The sequence below is a fragment of the Salvelinus fontinalis genome, chromosome 23 (assembly GCF_029448725.1).
Source record: "Salvelinus fontinalis isolate EN_2023a chromosome 23, ASM2944872v1, whole genome shotgun sequence".
Classification (NCBI taxonomy): domain Eukaryota; kingdom Metazoa; phylum Chordata; class Actinopteri; order Salmoniformes; family Salmonidae; genus Salvelinus; species Salvelinus fontinalis.
In genome coordinates, this window is record NC_074687.1 from 17,841,359 (window position 1) to 17,866,529 (window position 25,171).

The following is a 25,171-nucleotide window of genomic DNA, read 5'->3' on the forward strand; positions in this document are numbered from 1 at the left end:
TGCAGGGTTGAGTAACCGGGTGGTAGCTGGCTAGTGATGTCTATTTAACAGTCTGATGGCCTTGAGATAGAAGCTGTTTTTCAGTCTCTCTGTCCCAGCTTTGATGCACCTGTACTGACCTTGCCTTCTGGATGATAGCGGGGTGAAAAGGCTGGTTGATGTCCTTGATAATCTTTTTGGCATTCCTGTGACATCAGGTGCTGTAGGTGTCCTGAAGGGCAGGCAGTGTGCCCCTGGTGATGCATTGGGCAGACCTCACTACCCTCTGGAGAGCCCTGCAGTTGCGGACGGTGCAATTGCCATACCACGCGGTGATACAGCCCGACAGGATGCTCTCAATGGTGCATCTGTAAATGTTTGAGAGGATCTTAGGGGCCAAGCCGAATTTCTTCAGCCTCCTGAGGATGAAGAGGCACTCTTGGGCTTTCTTCACCACACTGTCTGTGTGGGTGGACCATTTCAGATTGTCAGTGATGTGTACAGTACGCAGAGGAACTTGAAGCGTTTCACCTTCTCCACTGTGGTCCTGTCGATGTTCTACTCTATAATACGTGTTTCACTACTTATTTACTAAATACATGAGTGGTAAGTCAAAGACTGATGATGTTGACTGATTTCCTTATATGAACTGTAACTCAGTACAATCTTTGAAATTGTCCCGGACTTGAAGTTTGGGAACCATTGTACTACTAACTTCTCTCCCTGCTTGCTTTAATGCTTCCTCTCGCTATGTATTTCCTTTGCCTCCTTCACTGCATCCTAACTCACCACTGTCTGTCTCTATAAAGAAAAGGTATTTTGTTATGAGAACTTAAAGTAGCTCATCTTTTGATTATAGCTAGCTTAATTTCAGTCAACTGCTCCTGCTGAGGTCAGGCTCTGTTCAACGTTAGCTTCTAAATTCATCCTTCTAGCCAGCTAGTTATAGCTAGCTCCCTGGCTAATGTTTACCTGGTGCCGAGAAAGATGGTCGCCTCGCTTCACGTTCTTTGGAAACTATACAGTATTTTGTTTTCTTATGTATTATATCTTACGCTGTTACCCCAGGAAATGTTAAGTCTTATTACATTCAGCCGGGAATAACTATTGGATATAACAGCAACGTCAACTTACTAACATTACGACCAGGAATACGACTTTCCTGAAGCGGAGCCTCTGTTTGGACCACCACTCAGGACAATGGGTCGGATCCCAGTAAGCGACCCAAAACAACGGCGCCGCAGAAGGGGCAGACAGAGCAGTCTTCTGGTCAGGCTCCGTAGACGGGCACATCGCTCACCGCTCCCAAGTACACTACTCGCCAATGTCCAGTCTCTTGACAACAATGTAGATGAAATTCGAGCAAGGGTTGCCTTCCAGAGAGACATCAGAGATTGTAACATTCTCTGTTTCACGGAAACATGGCTCACTCGGGATACGTTATCAGAGTTGGTACAGCCACCCATTTCTTCACGCATCACCCCGACAGAAACAAACATCTTTCTGGTAAGAAGAAGGGCGGGGGTGTATGCCTTATGATTAACGAGTCGTGGTGTGATCATAACAACATACAGGAACTCAAGTCCTTTTGTTCACCTGACCTAGAATTCCTTACAATCAAATGCTGACCGCATTATCTACCAAGAGAATTCTCTTTGATTATAATCACAGCCGTGTATATCCCCCCCAAGCTGATACCTCAACGGCCCTGAAAGAACTTCATTGGACTCTATGTAAACTGGAAACCACATATCCTGAGGCGGCATATCGAATGCGCGACCCGGGCTGGCAAAATTCTGGATCACTGCTACTCTAACTTCCGTGACGCATACAAAGCCCTCCCCCGCACTCCTTTCGTAAAATCTGACCACGACTCCATTTTGTTTCTCCCAGCCTATAGACATAAACTAAAACAGGAAAGACCCGTCCTCAGGTCTGTTAAATGCTGGTCTGACCAATATGATTACACGCTTCAAGATTGCTTCGATCACGTGGACTGGGATATGGTCCGGATAACCTCAGACAACAACATTGATGTATACGCTGATTCGGTGAGCGAGTTTATTAGCAAGTGCATCGGTGATGTTGTACACATGGTAACTATTAACTTCTTATGGCTGCAATCCCGTTAATGGGATCGATATGACAACAGCCAGTGAAAGTGCAGGCGCCAAATTCAAACAACAGAAATCTCATAATTAAAATTATAATTATAATTCAAATGATAATTAATGATAATAATTCAAATATATGTTATACCATTTTAAAGGTAATCTTGTTGTTAATCCCACCAAAGTGTCCGATTTCAAATAGGCTTTTCAGCGAAAGCACCACAAACTATTATGTTAGGTCACCGCAAAATCACAGACAAACACAGTCCTTTTTCCAGCCAAAGACAGGAGTCACAAAAAGCAGAAATAGAGATAAAATTAATCACTAACCTTTGATGATCTTCATCAGATGATACTCGTAGGACTTCATGTTACACAATACATATATGTTTTGTTCGATAAAGTTAATATTTATATACAAAAACCTCAGTTTACATTGGCGCCATGTTCAGAAATGCCTCCAAAATATCCGGAGAAATTGCAGAGAGCCACGTCAAATAACATGAATACTCATCATAAACTTTGATGAAAGAATCATGTTTTACATAGAATTAAAGATACACTTGTTCTTAATGCAATCGCTGTGTCAGATTTCAAAAACCTTTACGGCAAAACACAATACTCAATAATCTGAAAACAGCGTTCAGCCACAAAAGCAAGCCATACAGTTACCAAATTGTGCCGTCAACAAAACTCATAAAAAGCATAATAAATCTTCACTTACCTTTGCTGATCTTCGTCGGAATGCACTCCCAGGACTCCCACTTCCACAAGAAATGTTCGTTTTGTTCGGTAATGTCCATCATTTATGTCCAAATAGCTACACTGCTCAAAAAAATAAAGGGAACACTTAAACAACACAATGTAACTCCAAGTCAATCACACTTCTGTGAAATCAAACTGTCCACTTAGGAAGCAACACTGATTGACAATAAATTTCACATGCTGTTGTGCAAATGGAATAGACAAAAGGTGGAAATTATAGGCAATTAGCAAGACACCCCCAAAAAAGGAGTGATTCTGCAGGTGGTGACCACAGACCACTTCTCAGTTCCTATGCTTCCTGGCTGATGTTTTGGTCACTTTTGAATGCTAGCGGTGCTCTCACTCTAGTGGTAGCATGAGACGGAGTCTACAACCCACACAAGTGGCTCAGGTAGTGCAGTTCATCCTGGATGGCACATCAATGCGAGCTGTGGCAAAAAGGTTTGCTGTGTCTGTCAGCGTAGTGTCCAGAGCATGGAGGCGCTACCAGGAGACAGGCCAGTACATCAGGAGACGTGGAGGAGGCCGTAGGAGGGCAACAACCCAGCAGCAGGACCGCTACCTCCGCCTTTGTGCAAGGAGGTGCACTGCCAGAGCCCTGCAAAATGACCTCCAGCAGGCCACAAATGTGCATGTGTCAGCATATGGTCTCACAAGGGGTCTGAGGATATCATCTCGGTACCTATTGGCAGTCAGGCTACCTCTGGCGAGCACATGGAGGGCTGTGCGGCCCCCCAAAGAAATGCCACCCCACACCATGACTGACCCATCGCCAAACCGGTCATGCTGGAGGATGTTGCAGGCAGCAGAACGTTCTCCACGGCGTCTCCAGACTCTGTCACGTCTGTCACATGTGCTCATGTGCTCAGTGTGAACCTGCTGTCATCTGTGAAGAGCACAGGGCGCCAGTGGCGAATTTGCAAATCTTGGTGTTCTCTGGCAAATGCCAAACGTCCTGCACGGTGTTGGGCTGTAAGCACAACCCCCACCTGTGGACGTCGGGCCCTCATACCACCCTCATGGATTCTGTTTCTGACCGTTTGAGCAGACACATGCACATTTGTGGCCTGCTGGAGGTCATTTTGCAGGGCGCTGGCAGTGCACCTCCTTGCACAAAGGCGGAGGTATCGGTCCTGCTGCTGGGTTGTTGCCCTCCTACGGCCTCCTCCACGTCTCCTGATGTACTGGCCTGTCTCCTGGTAGCGCCTCCATGCTCTGGACACTACGCTGACAGACACAGCAAACCTTTTTGCCACAGCTCGCATTGATGTGCCATCCTAGATGAACTGCACTACCTGAGCCACTTGTGTGGGTTGTAGACTCCGTCTCATGCTACCACGAGTGAGAGCACCGCCAGCATTCAAAAGTGACCAAAACATCAGCCAGGAAGCATAGGAACTGAGAAGTGGTCTGTGGTCACCACCTGCAGAATCACTCCTTTTTTGGGGGTGTCTTGCTAATTGCCTATAATTTCCACCTTTTGTCTATTCCATTTGCACAACAGCATGTTAAATTTATTGTCAATCAGTATTGCTTCCTAAGTGGACAGTTTGATTTCACAGAAGTGTGATTGACTTGGAGTTACATTGTGTTGTTTAAGTGTTCCCTTTATTTTTTTGAGCAGTGTATTTTTGTTAGCGTGTTTGGTAAACAAATCCAACGTCAGGAAGCGCGTTCACTAAAAGCTGACGGAATGTCCAAAAGTTCCGTAACAGTCAGTAGAAACATGTCAAACGATGTATTGAATCAATCTTTAGAATGTTTTTAACATAAATCTTGAATAACGTTCCAACCGGAGAATTACATTGACTTCAGATGAGCGATGGAACAGAGCTCCCTCTCATGTGAACGCGCATGGTTAGAGCATGGTTAGGTCACAGATCTGACTAATTTCCCTCTCATTCGGCCCCACTTCACAGTAGAGGCATCAGACAAGGTTCTACAGACTGTTGACATATAGTGGAAGCCGTAGGAAGTGCAAACTCATCCATATCTCGCTGTGATTTCAAAAGTATCTTGGTTGAAAATCGACCAGCTTCAGAATTCCCACTTCCTGTTTGGATTTTATGTCAGGTTTTTGCCTGCCATATGAGTTCTGTTATACTCACAGACATCATTCAAACAGTTTTAGAAACTTCAGAGTGTTTTCTATCCAATATGAGCAACTGGGACTGAGGAGCAGGCGTTTACTATGGGCACCTCTGTGCACCTTTCATCCAAGCTACTCAATATTGCCCCTGCAGCCATAAGAAGTTAAAACATTCCCCAACCAGAAACCGTGGATTGATGGCAGCATTCGCGCGAAACTGAAAGCGCGAACCACTGCTTTTAATCATGGCAAGAAACATGACCGAATACAAACAGTGTAGCTATTCCCTCCGCAAGGCAATCAAACAAGCTAAGCATCAGTATAGAGACAAAGTAGAGTCGCAATTCAAAGGCTCAGACATGAGACGTAAGTGGCAGGGTCTACAGTCAATCACGGATTACAAAAAGAAAACCAGCCCCGTCGCGGACACCGATGTCTTGCTCCCAGACAAACTAAACAATTTCTTTGCTCGCTTTGAGGACAATACTGTCACGCCCTGACCTGAGAGAGCCTTTTTATGTCTCTATTTGGTTCGGTCAGGGTGTGATTTGGAGTGTGCATTCTATGTTTTGTTTTTCTATGATTTTGTATTTCTATGTTTTGGCCGGGTATGGTTCTCAATCAGGGACAGCTGTCTATCGTTGTCTCTGATTGGGAACCATACTTAGGTAGCCCTTTTCCGTCCTTCTTTGTGGGAAGTTAATTTTGTTTGTGGCACATAGCCCTTAAGCTTCACGGTTGTTTTGTATTGTTTATTGTTTTTGTCTGCAACATTTCTAATAAAAGGAATATGTACGGTTACCACGCTGCGCTTTGGTGCACTTCCTTTGACGGCGTGACAGAACTTCCCACAACCAAAAGACCAAGCAGCGTGGCCAGGAGTATGAGACCACCTGGGAGGAGGTAGAGAGGTGGTCAGTCGACCCAGGGAGAGTGCCAGAGCCCGTCTGGGATTCAATTGAGCAGTGCGAGGAGAGATACCGGAGAATGCAGGCGGTGACACGTACACGGCTAGCGAGGAAGCCCGAGAGGCAGCCCCCCAATTTTTTTGGGGGGGGGGGGGAACACGGGGTGTTTGGCTGAGTAAGGCTGGAGACCTGAGCCAACTCCCCGTGCTTACCGTGGGGAGCATGTGACTGGTCAGGCACCATGTTATGGGGTGATGCGCACGGTGTCTCGAGTGAACATTTACAGGCCGGTGTGCTCTGTGCCATCGTCCCGCTTGTGCCGGGTGGAAGTTGGCATCCAGCCAGAACGGGTTGTGCCAGCTCTGCGCTCGAGACCTCCAGTACGCCTCCACGGACCAGTGTATCCGGTGCCAGCGCCAAGAACCAAGCCGCCAGTATGTCTCCCCAGCCTGGTGAGTCCTGTGCCTGCTGCCAGAACCAGGCCCCCTGTATGTCTCCCCAGCCTGGTGAGCCCTGTGGCAGCTCCACGTACCAGACTGCCCATACGTCTCCTCACTCCAGTGATGGTCCATGGCAAGAAGCCTCCAGTGATGATCCATGGCAAGAAGCCTCCAATGATGATCCATGGCAAGAAGCCTCCAGTGATGATCCATGGCACGAAGCCTCCAGTGATGATCCATGGCAAGGAGCCTCCAGTGATGATCCATGGCACGAAGCCTCCAGTGATGATCCATGGCACGAAGCCTCCAGTGATGATCCATGGCAAGAAGCCTCTAGTGATGATCCATGGCAAGAAGCCTCCAGTGATGATCCATGTCACGAAGCCTCCAGTGATGATCCATGGCAAGAAGCCTCCAGTGATGATCCATGGCACGAAGCCTCCAGTGAGGAGTCATGGCACGAAGCCTCCCACGGCGGTCTTCAGTCCGGAGTCTCTAGCGACGGTCCCCAGTCCGGAGCCTCCAGCGACGGTCCCCAGTCCGGAGCTTCCAGCGACGGTCCCCACTCCGGAGCCTACAGCGACGGTCCCCAGTCCGGAGCCTCCAGCGACGGTCCCCAGTCCGGAGCCTCCAGCGACGGTCCCCAGTCCGGAGCCTCCAGCGACGTTCTCCAGTCCGGAGCCTCCAGCGACGGCCTCCAGTCCGGAGCCTCCAGCGACGGTCTCCAGTCCGGAGCCTCCAGCGACGGTCTCCAGTCCGGAGGCACCAGCGACGGTCTCCAGTCCGGAGGCACCAGCGACGGTCTCCAGTCCGGAGGCACCAGCGACGGTCTCCAGTCCGGAGGCCCGCAACGAGGGTGCCCAGTCCGGAGGCCCGCAACGAGGGTGCCCAGTCCGGAGGCCCGCAACGAGGGTGCCCAGTCCGGAGGCCCGCAACGAGGGTGCCCAGTCCGGAGGCCCGCAACGAGGGTGCCCAGTCCGGGGCCCGCAACGAGGGTGCCCAGTCCGGGGCCCGCAGCGAGGGTGCCCATTCCAGGGGCCCGCAGCGAGGGTACCCAGTCCGGGGCCCGCAACGAGGGTGCCCAGTCCGGGGCCCGCAACGAGGGTCCCCAGTCCGGGGTCGGTGACGAGGGTCCCCGCACCAGAGGTGCCACCAAAGTGGGGTGAGCCAGTAGTGGAGCGGGGTCTGCGTCCCACACCTGAGCCGCCAACCGCGGATAGATGCACACCCAGACCCTCCCCTATAGGTTCAGATGTCAGATCAGAGCATGCGCAGACCAGCTGGCTGGTGTGTTTACAGACATATTCAATCAACCCTTATCCCAGTCTGCTGTTCCCACATGCTTCAAGAAGGCAACCATTGTTCCTGTTCCCAAGAAAGCTAAGGTAACTGAGCTAAACAACTGTCGCCCAGTAGCACTCAATTCCATCATCATAAAGTGCTTTGAGAGACTAGTCAAGGATCATATCACCTCCACCCTGCCTGACACCCTAGACCCACTCCAATTTGCTTACCGCCCCAATAGGTCCACAGACGATGCAATCGCAATCACACTGCACACTGCCCTAACCCATCTGGACAAGAGGAATACCTATGTAAGAATGCTATTCATCGATTACAGCTCAACATTTAACACCATAGTACCCTCCAAACTCGTCATTAAGCTCGAGACCCTGGGTCTCGACCCCACCCTGTGCAACTGGGTCCTGGACTTCCTGACGGGCCGCCCCCGGTGGTGAAGGTAGGAAACAACATCTCCACCCCGCTGATCCTCAACACTGGGGCCCCACAAGGGTGCGCTCTCAGCTCTCTCCTGTACTCCTTGTTCACCCATAACTGCGTCGCCAAGCACACCTTCAACTCAATCAAGTTTGCTGACAAAACAATGGTAGGCTTGATTACCAACAACGAAGGCCTACTGAGAAGGCCTACAGGGAGGAGGTGAGGACCCTCGGAGTGTGGTGTCAGGAAAGTAACCTCACACTCAACGTCAACAAAACAAAGGAGATGATCGTGGACTTCAGGAAACAGCAGAGGGAGCACCCCCCTATCCACATAGATGGGACAGTAGTGGAGAAGGTGTAAAGTTTTAAGTTCCTTGGCGTACACATCACGGACAAACTGAAATGGTCCACCCACACAGACAGTGTTGAACACAGACAGTGTGGTAAAGAAGGCGCAACAGCGCCTCTTCAACCTCAGGAAGCTGAAGAAATTCGGCTTGTCACAAAAAACACTCACAAACTTTTACAGATGCACAATCGAAAGCATCCTGTCGGGCTGTATCACTGCCTGGTACGGCAACTACTCCGCCCACAACCGTAAGGATAAACAGAGGGAAGTGAGGTCTGCACAACGCATCACCGGGGGCAAACTGCCTGCCCTCCAGGACACCTACACCACCCGATGTCACAGAAAGGCCAAAAAGATCATCAAGGACAACAACCACCCGAGCCACTGCCTGTTCACCACGCTATCATCCAGAAGGCGAGGTCAGTACAGAAGCATCAAAGCGAGGACCGAGAAACTGAAAAACAGCTTCTATCTCAAGGCCATCAGACTGTTAAACAGCCATCACTAACATTGAGTGGCTGCTGCTAACATACTGACTCAAATCTCTAGCCACTTTAATAATAAAACATTGCATGTAATAAATGTATCACTAGTCACTTTAAACAATGTCACTTTATATAATGTTTGCAAACCCTACATTACTCATCATATATGTATATACTGTACTCTATACCATCTACTCCATCTTGCCTATGCCGTTCGGCCATCGCTCATCCATATATTTATATGAATATATTCTTATTTATTCCTTTACACTTGTGTGTATAAGGTAGTTGTTGTGAAATTGTTAGATTACTTGTTAGATATTACTGCATGGTCGGAACTAGAAGCACAAGCATTTCGCTACACTCGCATTAACATCTGCTAGGCATGTGTATGTGACCAATAAAATTGGATTTGATTTGAGCCCTTAAGCTACCTAGCTAGCTAGACATCTGACTGAAATATCAGCATCTTTTTAATAGTTGTACACTCATTCTCCGAGAGTCTGTTGACACGGCAGGAGTTGAGGGATGTTAAAAGAATTCCCACTGTCAGCGGCGTCTCTCTGCTACTTGCCACTGTAGGTCTGTGCTGAGGTAGTTCGTTTTTCCTCTCGGCCTTTGTCTTGGGCGGAGATTCCCGTTGGACAGAGTGGTAAATGAATGCGCTGCTAACAAAGCAAATCTGGGGGAGCAGGCGAACATAACAAGCATACATAAATCATTCATGATTACACTCATTTGCAGAGGTAGGTGCGATAAAAACACTGATGAATAAGCTTTCTGAGTGTTGATCAACGCTGGGAACGCAATATGTAGGTAAACGATAAATAACAAAATGGTGAGTAAATGCTATTTCACAAATATAAAGGTGTGTAAACGGCGTTTACGTGCGTTTAACCTCCACTACATCCCTGGTTGGGTCTGGCAAATCCCATTCATAAACATCAATATCCTGCCAGGCAGGTTGAATCTACATTTGCCCGGCATTTTTGCTATCGTTATGATGTTTGGCGGCACCTAATCAGTCAGTTCTGTACCTGTCTGGCTGAGTGGCAGTGTGGGTGGAATGAGCGAGCTCGCCTGGCATCCACAGCGCCAAACACGTGAGGAAATAAAACTTCGTAGACTGCCTGAAATGTATTCACAAGACCAATACATTTTTAGAATACTTTCATATTAACATATTTTATCATTTCTGTTCTCCTCTCATTTTAAGTACTTTTCAAGTACCAACTTGAGAAATTATCTGATTTTCAAAGTATTCTAGTACTTGAATTTCAGAGTGCCAAATTACTTTAAGCACCTCAAGCACCTTGTGCGAACCCTGACACACACACACACACACAGAAACACACACTCTCTTACCCCATTCATGGGATAGGTATTCCATCCCAGCTCTCCCAAAACAGAGGTGGTGTCCAGCAGTACCACTGAAACAGAACAGGAGAGAGAAACACAACTATTAGCATAATGTTGATATACATAGATCTCTGTTTCCGCCTCAGTAATTGAAATATAGCTCATAAATGTTCTCATTTAGACTTTTGTATCTTAACAAAAATGAGTTTTTCACCCAGATGAATATTTGCGGTGGGTCCATTTCAGTAAAGCATTATTTCAGAGCTGAAGAGCATAATTTAGGCCTGATAGATTGCAGTCAGATTGCTGTCAACTCTCTCTCTCTCTCTCTCTCTCTCTCTCTCTCTCTCTCTCTCTCTCTCTCTCTCTCTCTCTCTCTCTCTCTCTCTCTCTCTCTCTCTCTCTCTCTCTCTCTCTCTCTCTCTCTCTCTCTCTCTCTCTCTCTCTCTCTCTCTCTCTCTCTCTCTCTCTCTCTCTCTCTCTCTCTCTCTCTCTCCTCTCTCTCTCTCTCTCTCTCTCTCTCTCTCTCTCTCTCTCTCTCTCTCTCTCTCTCTCTCTCTCTCTCTCTCTCTCTCTCTCTCTCTCTCTCTCTCTCTCTCTCTCTCTCTCTCTCTCTCTCTCATTCACAGGCTTTATTTCAATGTCACTCAGACAATAAGGGCTTCTTGTATGTCCCCAGAGTTTGCTTGCAGCACCAGATAAGATTACAAATACCCGTCCCTCCATCCTAAACCATTTCAGTGTAATATCCGGATATTTATTGTGAATGGGTCTCTGTAATTCATGTACACTATGTATACAGTAGCATGCAAATTGTATACACAGTTGAGTGGAATTTGATAGATTTTGTTGATAGCTTTGACTGTAATAGAAAAACATGTCATTGATCTTCTGATATAAAATCCATTAAAATACCAGTAACTTTATTAGTGAAAAGTGATTCATCTTTACATCTTTATTCATACTTGTTGATTTTAGCCGAGTGGAATGTCACTCCCAGAACCTTTCAGGGTTTTTCTATTGAGGCTTATCACTCAGTCAATATTCCAAGTTCACTGCTCCCAGGCAGCAGCATCGTGAACTTGAGTCTGTCAAAATATTACAGTTCTGAAACATCTTTCCATCTCTGTCTCTCTCAAGGACAGAAAGCTAAATAATTCAGGATCAGAATGTCATTAGGCAAACTTAACTTTTATAAAGACTAGAATAATAATCTCGGTCTTTCTGAGCAGTGGGTGGATGGATTAGAGGTTTAACCTTCAACTTCACACATTAAGTTTCTTATAAGAATCTGTGTTTGAACATTATCTGTGTTCTCTGTCTCTTCTCTAAAAGTGATGTAACCTTAACTGCAGAATATAAACACGATATAGACACATTAACATGCTTATTACCATACATTAGCAAACAAGGAAGAATTTCCATGATTGTGAATGTCAAGCCAGCATTTCTGACAAAAACTGTCCAACCAGTTCATGAGCCTTTGTGTGTTGTCAGTGCGTATGTGTGTGTGTTGCAGGCTGTAAGACATCTGTGTGCTACCACGTACACTACCGTTAAAAAGTTTGGGGTCACTTAGAAATGTCTTTGTTTTTGAAAGAAAAGCAAAGAAAAGTCCATTAAAATAACATGACATTGATCAGAAATACAGTGTAGACATTGTTAATGTTGTAAATGACTATTGTAGCTGGAAATGGCAGATTTTTATGGAATATCTACGTAGGCGTACAGAGGCCCATTATTAGCAACTATCACTCCTGTGTTCCAATGGCACGTTGTGTTAGCTAATCCAAGTTTATCATTTTAAAAGTCTAATTGATCATTAGAAAACCCTTTTGAAATTATGTTAGCACAGCCTCACAAGTCCTCAACTGGCAGCTTCATTAAATGGTAAACGCAAAACACCAGTCTCAATGTCAACAGTGAAGAGGCAACTCTGGGATGCTGGCCTTCTAGACAGAGTTCCTCTGTTCAGTGTCTGTGTTCTTTTCCCCATCTTAATATTATTATTTTTTTGGCCAGTCTGAGATGTGGCCTTTCCTTTGCAACTCTGCCTAGAAGGCCAGCATCCCGGAATCATCTCTTCACAAAAAACAAGGACATTTCTATGTGACCCCAAACCTTTGAACACTAGTGTACATGTCGGTCATAATAAGCTAAATGCTCTTTACACTGCGTCTCCCGGTGAGCAAGCCACCCATCCAGCCACCCATCCAGCCACCCATCCAGCCACCCATCCAGCCAGCCAGCCAGCCAGCCATCCATCCAGCCACCCATCCAGCCAGCCAGCCAGCCATCCATCCATCCATCCAGCCACCCAGCCATCCATCCAGCCATCCATCCATCCATCCATCCAGCCACCCATCCAGCCAGCCAAACAGCCACCCACCCACCCACCCAGCCATCCATCCAGCCAGCCAGTCACCCAGCCACCCAGCCATCCATCCATCCAGCCAGCCAGCCACCCAGCTAGCCACCCAGCCAGCCATCCATCCATCCAGCCACCCACCCAGCCAGCCATCCATCCAGCCAGCCAGTCAGTCAGCCAGCCAGCCAGCCATCCAGCCACCCGTCCAGCCAGCCAGCCAGCCACCCATCTATCCATCCATCCAGCCAGCCAGCCACCCACCCTGTCAGCCACTCAGCCAGCCAGCCATCCATCCATCCATCCATTCATCCATCCATCCATCCATCCACCCACCCAGCCACCCAGTCAGCCACCCATCCATCCATCCATCCAGCCAGCCAACCAACCCACCTACTCAGTCAGCCGCCCAGCACCCCATCAGGCTCACTGCAGTGATAGACAATACACCATCTGCCCTGGATCAGGCACGGGTCTGTGGCACAACCAACACTGTAACAGTATGGAGAGCACCAGGATAGGAATGGATGGATTTATCAATGTCAACAAAAGCACAGTGGCAAAGAAGCAATAAAAGCAGGTACCAGAAATACTGGCATTTAGAGATACTTTAAGCTTCATTGCTACAATAGGCAGATCTATGCCAAAAAGCTGTATCAAACAAGCCAGCAGGTAGCATAGAACTCTAGGCCAGAGCCTAGTGTGTGTGTGTGCGTGTGTGTATATGTGTGTGTTTATGTTAGTTGATTTTCCTGTATACTGTATAAGGCAATTACTGCATGCTCTATGCTAAGTTAGACAGTGTATGTTCAGGGTTCAAAATAAAACATGGTCTATACAATAACAGGATAATTAATAGAAAAACACATTTGGAATGCTGTGTCTGCATGGTACAATACCGTCAGCCATACATAATAGTTTCTTTGGCAACGCCGCGGTGAGATGGATTGGCTGACTGTTCTCACACATCTACAACATTTCTGTCTGCACCACGCTCCACTACACTAGAGTGCTAAGATGTTAAACGTTGGTTTCATTAATTTCATGCATATTTTGTTTAAACAAATGAAATGCTGGTCTCATCAACCTCCCCTGAGCGCTCATTCAGGCATAAGAAATGAAGAGGTGGAGGAGGAGGAGGAGGAGGAGGAGGAGGAGATAGAGGAGGAGGAAAAGGAGGAGTACATAGAGGGAGGAGGAGAAGGAGATAAGGGAGATGGAAGGGGAAGAAGAGGAAGATGATATGGAGATTTAAGAGGGGGGGGGGGGGTTTATCAGAACCTGCTGGGAACATGTTAATGACATAGGAACTCCAGCTGGGCTACTGCATATAAATGGTAACATGAAAGGTACAGTTGAAGTCGGAAGTTTACATACACCTTAGCCAAATACATTTAAACTCAGTTTTTCACAATTCCTGACATTTAATCCGAGTAAAAATTCCCTGTTTTAGGTCAGTTAGGATCACCACTTTATTTTAAGAATGTGAAATGTCAGAATAATAGTAGAGAGAATGATTTATTTCAACTTTTATTTCTTTCATCACATTCCCAGTGGGTCAGAAGTGTATATACACTCAATTAGTATTTGGTAGCATAGCCTTTAAATAGTTGAACTTGGGTCAAACGTTTCCGGTAGCCTTCCACAAGCTTCCCACAATAAGTTGGGTGAATTTTGGCCCATTCCTCCTGACAGAGCTGGTGTAAGTGAGTCAGGTTTGTAGGCATCCTTGCTCGCACATGCTTTTTCAGTTCTGCCCACACATTTTCTATAGGATTGAGGTCAGGGCTTTGTGATGGCCACTCAAATACCTTGACTTTGTTGCCACAACTTTGGAAGTATGCTTGGGGTCATTGTCCATTTGGAAGACCCATTTGCGACCAAGCTTTAACTTCCTGACTGATGTCTTGAGATGTTGCTTCAATATATCCAAATAATTTCCCACCTCATAATGCCGTCTATTTTTTTGAAGTGCACCAGTCCCTCCTGCAGCAAAGCACCCCCACAACATGATGCTGCCACCCCCTTGCTTCACGGTTGGGATGATGTTCTTCAGCTTGCAAGCCTCCCTCTTTTTCCTCCAAACATAACGATGGTCATTATGGCCAAACAGTTTTATTTTGCTTCATCAGACCAGAGGACATTTCTCCAAAAAGTATGATCTTTGTCCCCATGTGCAGTTGCAAACCGTAGTCTGGCTTTTTTATGGCGGTTTTGGAGCAGTGGCTTCTTCCTTGCTGAGCGGCCTTTCAGGTTATGTCGATATAGGACTCGTTTAACTGTGGATATAGATACTTTCTACCTGTTTCCTCCAGCATCTTCACAAGGTCCTTTGCTGTTGTTCTGGGATTGATTTGCACTTTTCGCACCAAAGTACGTTCATCTCTAGGAGACGGAACACATCCCCTTCCTGAGCAGTATGACGGTTGCGTTTATTCTTGCGTACTATTGTTTGTACAGATGAATGTGGTACCTTCAGGCGTTTGGAAATTGCTCCCAAGGATGAACCAGACATGGGTCTTGGCTGATTTCTTTTGATTTTCCCATGATGTAAAGCAAAGAGGCACTGAGTTTGAAGGTAGGCCTTGAAATACATCCACAGGTACACCTCCAATTGACTCAAATGATGTCAATTAGCCTATCAGAAGCTTCTAAAGCCATGACATAATTTTCTGGAATTTTCCAAGCTGTTTAAAGGCACAGTCAACTTAGCATATGTAAACTTCTAACCCACTGGAATTGCGATACAGTGAATTATAAGTGAAATAATCTGTCTGTAAACAATTGTTGGAAAAATTACTTGTGTCATGCCCAAAGTAGATGTCCTAACCGACTTGCCAAAACTATAGTTCGTTAACAAGAAATTTGTGGAGTGGTTGAAAAATGAGTTTTAATGACTCCAACCTAAGTGTATGTAAACTTCCGACTTCAACTGTATGTACAGCATGTTAAAAGTAAAGCAACTATATACACAGCATGATACGCTGTACTATTTGAAAGCTATATTATATTAAAGCTGTAATATATGAAACCTGTACTATATGGAACCTGAACTATTTCAAAAGCAATACTATATGAAAGCTGTACTATATGAAAGCAATACACCAGTGATGTACTTGGCTGTCCGCACCACCCTCTGTAGCGCCATGTGATCGACTGCGGTGCTATTGCCATACCAGGCTGTGATGCAGCCAGTCAATATGCTCTCAATGGTACAGCTGTAGAACTTTTTGAGGATTCAAGGGTCTTTTTCAACCTCGAGGTGGACCATTTTAAGTCTTTAGTGATTTGAACACTGAGGAACTTGAAGCTCTCAACCTGCCCCACTGCAGCCCCTTCGATATGGATGGGGGTGTGCTCGCCCCCCAGATTCCTGTAGTCCACAATCAGCTCATTGGTCTTACTGACGTTGAGGGAGAGGTTGTTGCTCTGGCACCACACTGCCAGGTCACTGACCTCCTCCCTGTAGGCTAACTCACTGTCGCCGCTGATCAGACCTACCACCGTCGTGTTGTCAGCAAACTTGAGGATGGTTTTGGAGTCGTGCGTGGCCACGCAGTCATGGGTGAACAGGTAGTACAGGAGGGGACTAAGCACACACCTCTGTGGGCCCCCCGTGTTGAGGGTCAGCGTGGCGGAGGTGATGTTGCCTACCCTCACCACCTGGAGTCGGTCCGTCAGCAAGTCCAAGATCCAGTTGCACAGGCAGGTGTTCAGACCCAGTCCTAAACTCGGTGACGAGCTTGGAGGGGACAATGGTGTTGAACACTGAGCTGTAATCAATGAACAGCGTTTTTCACATAGGTATTCCTCTTATCTAGGTGGGTGAGGGCAGTGTGGAGAACAATTGAGATTGCGTCATCTATGGATCTGTTGGGGCAGTATGCAAATTGGAGTGGGTCTAGGGTGTCTGGGTTGGTGGAGTTAATGTGTGCCTTAACAAGCCTAAAAAAGCACTTCATGATTACCAAACTGAGTGCTACAGGTCGGTAGCCATTGTGGCATGAAGCCTTATAGTTCTTGGGGACAGGATGAATGGTGGTCATCTTAAAACATGTGGGGATTACAGAGAGGGACAAGAAGTTGGGGTAAGTAACTGCCGATCTGATGTTCAAAAGTTATTTTTGGTTGTAAGAAATAATAGCGGGTACATTTTGTGAAAATAAAAAAATTAACAGAATAATCACAAAATAGCAACGTTGGGTCGAAACTTGCAAATTGCCGGCCATCCAGTACCGCGCCATATTTCGAAAATGTATAAGTGAAACCCTGAGCAAAACAAGTTTAACAACTGCTAGTGAAGTTGAGTGTTTCCATGTGAGGTAATAACAGAAAAGGAAAAAAAGGTGTTTATTCCTGACCTTTATAATAACATAGAAATGTCATGTTTATAAATACATATTGTATGCATGACCGATATCAGAGAGAGAAACACAGAATTACAATGTTACTGGAGCACAGTGCGAGAGAGAGAGAGAGAGAGAGAGAGAGAGAGAGAGAGAGAGAGAGAGAGAGAGAGAGAGAGAGAGAGAGAGAGAGAGAGAGAGAGAGAGAGAGAGAGAGAGAGAGAGAGAGAGAGAGAGAGAGAGAGAGAGAGAGAGGAGAGGGGAGAGAGGGAGAGGGGAGAGGGAGAGAGGGAGAGAAGGGGAGAGGGAGAGAGGGAGAGAGAGAGAGAGAGAGAGAGAGAGAGAGAGAGAGAGAGAGAGAGAGAGAGAGAGAGAGAGAGAGGGAGAGGGGAGAGGAGAGGAAAGAAAGAGAGAGAGAGAGAAAGAGAGAGAGAGAGAGGGGAGAGGAGAGGAAAGACAGAAAGAGAGAGAGAGAGAGAGAGAGAGAGAGAGAGAGAGAGAGAGAGAGAGAGAGAGAGAGAGAGAGAGAGAGAGAGAGAGAGAGAGAGGGAGAGAGAGAGAGAGAGAGGGGAGAGGGGAGAGGAAAGACAGAAAGAGAAAGAGAGAGAGAGGGGAGAGGGGAGAGGAGAGAGAGAGAGAGAGAGAGAGAGAGAGAGAGAGAGAGAGAGAGAGAGATATATACATTATGTATTATAGGCACAACTTCCTACGTTAATTCCACTTCTTTATTTATTTATTCTTCAATGGTAGGGTGATACATCAATACACTGCAAAGCAATGAACTTTGAGGAGGCTCTATTTAAATGCAAATAAAAACACTAAATAGTGCTAAATAGTGCAAATTTCTTTAACTTTTTTGCAGGAATTTGTTTGTTAGTTCCACACAAAAAAAAGCACTTTCCCTTGCTGCTTTGCCCTTGCTTTTGAGTCCAGGAGAAGGCGTAATCTGGGTCCTGGAAATCAGCCCTACATACTGGTTGAGTTATTTAGCTGCAGTTTTAACCAGCAGAACTCCATGTCCTCCTCCTCTCCCAACAGTGTCTGTGTGTCTGGCAGGCCGGTGGAGGATGGAGTGCCAGTAGCAGTAGTATCCTCAGCAGAACCCTTGGGGACAGGACTAATTGCACTGTCTGCCTCCGTCTCTCTCTCACACATAGACTTGAAATCCATACCTTCCTGACCACTGGTGTGTGTGTGTGTGTGTGTGTGTGTGTGTGTGTGTGTGTGTGTGTGTGTGTGTGTGTGTGTGTGTGTGTGTGTGTGTGTGTGTGTGTGTGTGTGTGTGTGTGTGTGTGTGTGTGTGTGTGTGTGTGTGTGTGTGTGTGTGTGTGTGTGTGTGTGTGTGTGTGTGTGTGTGTGTGTGTGTGTGTGTGTGTGCGTGCGCGCGTGCGTGCATGTGTGTAGAAGCTCTATTTCTCACCCAATGTAAATCTATATTTAACCACTGGCCATATTCATCACACACTGTCCGTTTCCAACTCAACCCTATAATGATCTGAATATCTTCTCAGTGTAACCACAAACAGACTGCTCTGAGCCTGGTCTGGCTGGTAGCTGTTGAAAGTCATGCCTTCCAACAACATGATTCTCCTATCCTGGATAATAACAAAGCAGTTAAAGTCTTCATTCATAAACTTTGGGATTTTTTCATTTGCCTCTTCTGTACAGTTATGCGTAATTAAAATATTTTAATGTGTGTTTATGTATGTATGTGCGCCTGTGTGTGTATCTGTGTTTGTGTCTATGCAGTCATTTGTGTGTGTGTGTGTGTGTTGTCCTATAACAGACTCTGTCTCAGTGTAGTGTAGTATATTCCCAGTAGACGGTGAGACCTGTAGGACCCTGCTTAGAGCAGCAGTTTCCCCAGGGGATTTTTACTGGGGTATTAATAGAACATTACAGGGCCTGCTTATGAATCTGTGTTCTAGCTTTATAATACAAGAATGGGAACGCTGTTCCCTGGGTGCCTGTCTGCTGGTTTCTCTCCTGTTTTTAAAACCAGGTGCGTGGAGTGACATTAGTGGTTCAATCTAGGATCCGCTTGCCAACCCTATCCCTAACCCTGACAATTTAACAGGTAACCCTATCCCTAGCCCTGACAATTTAACAGGTAACCCTAACCTTAACCATTTACTTTGTATGTAAAGCAAATCAAATCAAATTTGACAAAATCACATTGTATTTGTCACATGCTTTGTAAACAACAGGTGTAAACTAACAGTGAAATGCTTACTTACAGGCCGGGCCCTTCCCAACAATGCAGAGAGAAAAATATAGAAATAATAGAAAAATAATAACAAGAGTAATAAATACACAATGAGTCATGATAACGTGGCTATATGCACGGGGTACCAGTAACGAGTCGATGTTCAGGGGTATGAGGTAATTGTGGTCGATATGTACATATAGGTAGGGATAAAGTGACTCGGCAACAGGATAGATAATAACAGAAGAATATGTGATGAGTCAAAAGAGTTAGTGCAAAAAGGGTAAATGTAGATTTTCCAGGTAGCTATTGGTTAACTATTTAACTAACTATTTATCATTCTTATGGCTTGGGGGTAGAAGCTGTTCAGGGTCCTGTTGGTTCCATATTTGGAACACCGGTACTGCTTGCTGTGTGGTAGCAGAGAGAACAGTCTTTAATTGGGTGGCTGGAGTCTTTGAGAATGTATAGGTCCTTCCTCTGAAGGCTGTAGAAGAAGATGAAAATAACATTTGAGAGATGAAGAGAGATGTAGGGAAAGTGATTGGGTAGAAAGAGAATAGATTGACATTTGGTGGTGTTCTATTCAGATGATAGGAAGTAGTGTGAAATGAAACACTATCTACAGCACAGACAAGCTGACAGGCGTGGTGGGGAAAAGGCGTCGCTCACATTCCTACTCCTTCGAGATGAATCAGACCACTCTGTAACATCTTAATGTCAGAACTATAGCCAAGCAAATCAGAGTTAGAAGCTAATTAGATCAGATATTAGCACCATGAGGCTTTTAATGAGAATTTACCACAGAGTAGCAGATGAAGTGCTACAGTGAGGGGCGGTTACAGTCTTGACCAGATTGGAAATATTGTCTGCAGAACGCCATGGCTTCATAACACAGTGCTGACCCTAAATGACAGTTACAAGACAGGCATGACAGAGACAGGTCAAAGAGACATGTAGCAACCATTCATTAGAGGGCCATTCACTGACGCCTCAAGGATGGACTGTCATAGTGTTAGAACAGGAAGCATGTATGAGTGTCAAACTGAGGAGAAGCCATCTCAACACACCTGAGAGACCATCTACCCATTCGCTACCAGGCCACACATCACACCAAGCGCCTAACCACAGATCTAGGATCAGTTTACAATATAACCTACCCAAAAATTAACCATTAGGAGGTAAATATATCTGACCCTGTATAGCTAGTTCTACCTTCTCCCACCTAGATTCCTTGGAGAGCCAGCTGCAGGTGGCGCCACTGAGACAGGCTTTTGACACATGCACTGATAACACAACTTTATCAGGGATAGGGCTTAGTAGTTGGGGATGGGAAATAAGTCTAGGAAATGCCAGGGACCTCATTATACAATATTTACACCATACTTAGGTGCCGATACAATATGTATTGGGATTCTCACAATTCTATATGTATTACGATTCGATAGTGCGATGTCATTGAAATTTGATGTTCCAAACATTTTGTTCACTATATTTCTGCTGCAGAGAGACAGGAGAGAGCATGATAAAATGAGTTTTGATCAGTCATGGAAACATACTGTAAATGCTGAAAGCAAAATAGTTGTTTGGTATATTTGTCTTGGTTTAAGGATGGAAGGGTGTCTGGGCCCAGCAGCAAAGCAGGACCCAGTGAACCAAGGGATCTCCTGCCTCATTTAAAAGGATCAACCCTTTAGTTTGGGGACACTTTAAAACAATGTTACAACAATGGACTGACATTTTTCTCAGATTCTCTGAATCTCTGCAGTTTATTTCATTTAGCCAATCCTTTAATTTATCCAATCCTCCCTTTGTTTTTACCAGCCAGGCTAGAAAAAAAACTATGCAGCTCCAACAAAACTCTCACAGAAAGAACAATAACAGTGAGTACTGTAGAGGAAGCTGAAACTTGGCAGTGTTTGTGTAGTAGGGCTTAGTTAATAACTCTTTGCGTCCCTGCAGAACACCGGTGTTGGTGTGAGGGATTGTCTGACATGCTGCATTCAGCGTCTCCCAGCCAGGGAGGATGAGACTGATTGGTTTTCATTGTTCTCCTCTCAGCTGACATCAGGCCCAATTGTGCCTGTGAAATCCCCAATCTACAACGCTCACCTTCACCCGGTTCAAAGCAATATACAACATTTGACACATGGGTTTTAAAAGCAAAGAGCTGTTTGTCTGGCAGAGATAAAACATAATTCTAGAGTTGTTTTCTGATGAATTGTGACATGTCGTAAGGCCTCTAAATCCAACAACAACAGGTGAGAAATACACATCATCTGGATGCCACACATAGGCTCACACACACACACACACACACACACACACACACACACACACACACACACACACACACACACACACGCACTCGCGCATACACACAGTGCAGAGAAACAGTTTCAGAACCACGGACAGAAGCTGGAAGCAGCCTAAAACAAAATCTCAGAGGCACCTCTGAAGTCAATGTGAAAGACACCATAGGGCTGACTGGAAAGCTGACACACTACTCATCAACTCAATCATCATTCAATCTTTGATGGCAGCACAAAGACACACTGGGCTGTTATGTAGCACCTGCCTGGGAGAAGAGGGAGTAGTATCACTTTTATTGAACTGAGAGAACAATCAAATATAACCTAGGGGCCACATCCCTCTGTGTCCCTGTAGAATCAATAGAACTATTTTAAACCTGAGTGATAGCGTGTACGCACACACACGCACACACACACACCTGAGCTTCTTTAACCACATTTGGTGGCAGAGAGACAAAGACGACACAATAGAGAAAAAAAAACAGATTAAACTCTAAAGGCAACATAAGGGTAATTTTATTATCTGGTGTGATTCTTATGTGGTTTGCAGTCATGCATCAGGTCAATGCAGCAGAATGGAACAGTAATGGGATCCAAAAGCCTGCTGAGGGCTCAATTCACATGACAGCATCAATCTGCCTGGATCAAGGAATCTGTCTGTATAGTTTGAAGGTATAGTATGGCCTTAAATAAATACAATTTAACCTCAGTCTTTACATAATTCAATCCAGCCACTGCATTAAAAAAATGGGATGTTTTATGTTTTTGATTGGATACTGTAAGTATTTGGTCCATTTGTAAACCTTATGTAAAACGTAATGAACGGTTGTAGTCATTGAAGGATGTAGATAGGTAACCTTAGCCTAATTGATTTGCCACCCCCGGGTTGACAACTTCTCACTCTCCTGCGTTCATTGCGTTCGTAGCGCGGGAAAGGGCTCCGTGCGTTATTTACCTGTAGGCTGGTGTCCTTCCAGTAGGCCTATTTTTTCCACACATGATAAACTGTTTAATAGCCATAGGTTCACATTATTCAAAATCAAACTGCGTGCTATTTTCAAGCAATTAAAAACGCAGACTGACACTCATTTGGAAAAGCACACGTGCTGGTTGGAATATGAATGTCGTAGCCTAGAGCTCCTGACTATTATGTTATTGGCGGTGCCTACTGTAACATGTTACATGACCTATCTATAGGTTCCGGCCTATATATTGGTCAATGCAATATTTGGTTAACTGTAGCCTATTATGGCTACATTTAGGCGCGGGTGGAAACACTTGCCACAAGTGTGAATTAAACCGCATATCAGCAGCCTTTACCCGAAAAAAATAAATATAACTAATAACTAATTTAGGCTAATATTAAACTGTTCTCCAAAGTCATGCGCAGATAAAATCTCTCACCTTGATTGCCGTGGCTGGTAGGAGTGAAGAGAATCCGAAAAAATAGGAAAACGAGGCAGAGTTTTTCTCCTAAAGTCATTTCTGTACCATCCACAGGCTGCCCAGCACCGCGCCGAGCAGGAGACTATCCAAGAGAAGAAACCTGGTCACAAAGCGCCTTTAGATCCCAAGTGGAGCCGTGGGTGTCTCTCCTCTCCCCGGACCCTCCTCACATCCAGTCCCCGCTGGAGAGAGCTGACAGACGAATGTAGGCTACTGGAGGAGATCCATCGCATGATCAGGCGGAGAGCTTAGGAAGGTTGGTGAAGTTCACACCGCGGCAAAAACAAAAATCAAGACGACATTTACCAGCAGCGACCGCATTTCTAGAGCAATGCTCAAAGACAAAATACGTTGCGCTCGTGTCGGAGCTTCCTGTATTTCACTGTTTTGACAAGAAATCTAATCAAACATTCCTCCTCGGTGCGCTATTTTATTTCCTCCTGGTTTCAGCTAAGCGTATTCGTGATTCCTTCACGCGGGAAATGGAAGACGCCAGGATGCGGCTCGTGACATACAGTTCCAAACTCCAAGTGGCGCGGTATCAGTTGTTTGGTTGGTGTGAGCGAGCGTAGTGCCACTGTAGCCGGTTCCATGCAAGCCTGGACTGACTGCTGCAGCAGAGAACTGTGCAACTCCCGTTTACGACAGAGTACAGCTACAGAATGGCGAGACAGAGCGCATCTGTGCAGGGCGCCCGGCGCTAGAGGGTGTTAGCTGACAACACAACGGCAGTGTGCATGGCAGCCAGCAAAGTCTATGTGTGTGTGCGTGTGCGTGTATGTGTGTGCCTTTTCCAGCTGGACATCAATATTTCTGCAGGTTATTGATGACCAGTGTTGTTAACTCTATTCCAGGTAGATTTGGATTGCAAATGATCTGTGTGGGAGGAAATGTAACATAATGTGATGCATAGAGTAAATTGCAATATATTTGCCTCCATTTTAAACGAGATTAGCTATGCTTACCTAGGCCTATACCTTTTTTATATTTAGAAAATACATTGTGAAGGTCAGGCAGGGCATTCATTTTCACATTATTATGTTACTTTCATGTAGGCCTACAGTAAATGTACTGTAAAGCTGAATTCAGTTAACTTGGAAAACATTGAATCTGTTGTAAATTGCTCCTAGACCTAGGATCAGTTTTGTGTTTTCCCCCTAATGGTTAATGTTAGGCATCTTGGTAGATGAGCTGATCCTAGGTCTGTGCAACTTCTACCCAGTGGATCTTCGAAGCAGTAGTGTCATCCTGGCCAACAACAATGTCAGCCAGGAGTACAGAGGGTCTTCATCCCATCCCAATGGACGCTTCATGGAGTGAGTAACCAAACTGCACCTCACCTTGTGGGGTTAAACAAAGCAACACTCCCTCCTGTCATGATGACAGTCAATCAGTATAAGGGACATCAGTCAGAATTAGTCAACTCTAAGCCAACCAGAAACAATATCAGTCAGAACCACTCAGCTCAAAGGCATTCAGACACATTGTCTGCTCTAGCCAATGACCATCCCTGTCACTGAGGACTTGGGATTAAGCCCACATTACAACAACAGAATGTACTATGCAAAGCTCCACCAATACAATTGATCGATAAAGGTCAAGGCATTTGTAGGTCCAGGACGACAGCTATCGAGGAAGTGGCGTGACAGCACAATGCAAGCTTATCCAGTCGCCACACAAATTATTTGTTATCAGTTCATGTTGGCAAAAGCAGAACTAACCAGGTAGGCAGGCTAGGTAATATTTATATGTCTATAATAATGGATAAAACTATGAATGTGACAGTCCAGATGTATTGCAGTTATTAACCACTGGGTAAGGGATATGAGGACATAGGATTTAGAATTGACGCCTCATAGACATATTATTGTTATGGATATAGCCAGTTGGATAGAGATGGAGAATGGATTCACAATCCTATATAGTGGCTGATGATGATTGCATGATTTAAACGTATTTAGTGTTGACAATACACTCCTTGTGGTGGGCCGGGCACCTACAGGCTGACTTCAGTTGTCGATTGAAAGTTTTTCCTCCGACACAGTGGTGCAGCTGGCTTCTGGGTTAAGCAGGCAGGTGTTAAGAAGCGCGGTTTGGTCAGTCATGCTTCGGAGGACGCAGGACTTGACCTTCTCCTGAGCCTTTCTGGAAGTTGCAGCGATGAGACAAGATTGACATTGTGGAGAAAAAGGTAAAATACCCCCAAAAACTAAATAGGATTGTCCTTTGATAAGGGATGTGATGGTTCAGAATGATAATAATACAATGAACAAATTGAAATAAAAGA

At 45.5% G+C, this 25,171-nt stretch overlaps 1 protein-coding gene across 1 annotated transcript in view; it reads right to left on the reverse strand.

Annotated features, from left to right (window-relative positions):
• Window positions 1–23,586, reverse strand: part of LOC129820950 (ephrin type-A receptor 6-like) — a 345,999-nt gene extending 322,413 nt beyond the window's left edge. Inside the window, exons 1-2 of the mRNA XM_055878103.1 lie at window positions 22,843–23,586; window positions 10,216–10,280 (exon numbers count right to left, since the gene is read on the reverse strand). Of these exons, the coding sequence (XP_055734078.1) occupies window positions 10,216–10,280; window positions 22,843–22,921 (144 nt within the window). The 5' untranslated portion in view covers window positions 22,922–23,586. The remainder of the gene's footprint in view (window positions 1–10,215; window positions 10,281–22,842) is intronic.
• Between the last annotated feature and the right edge of the window lie 1,585 nt (window positions 23,587–25,171).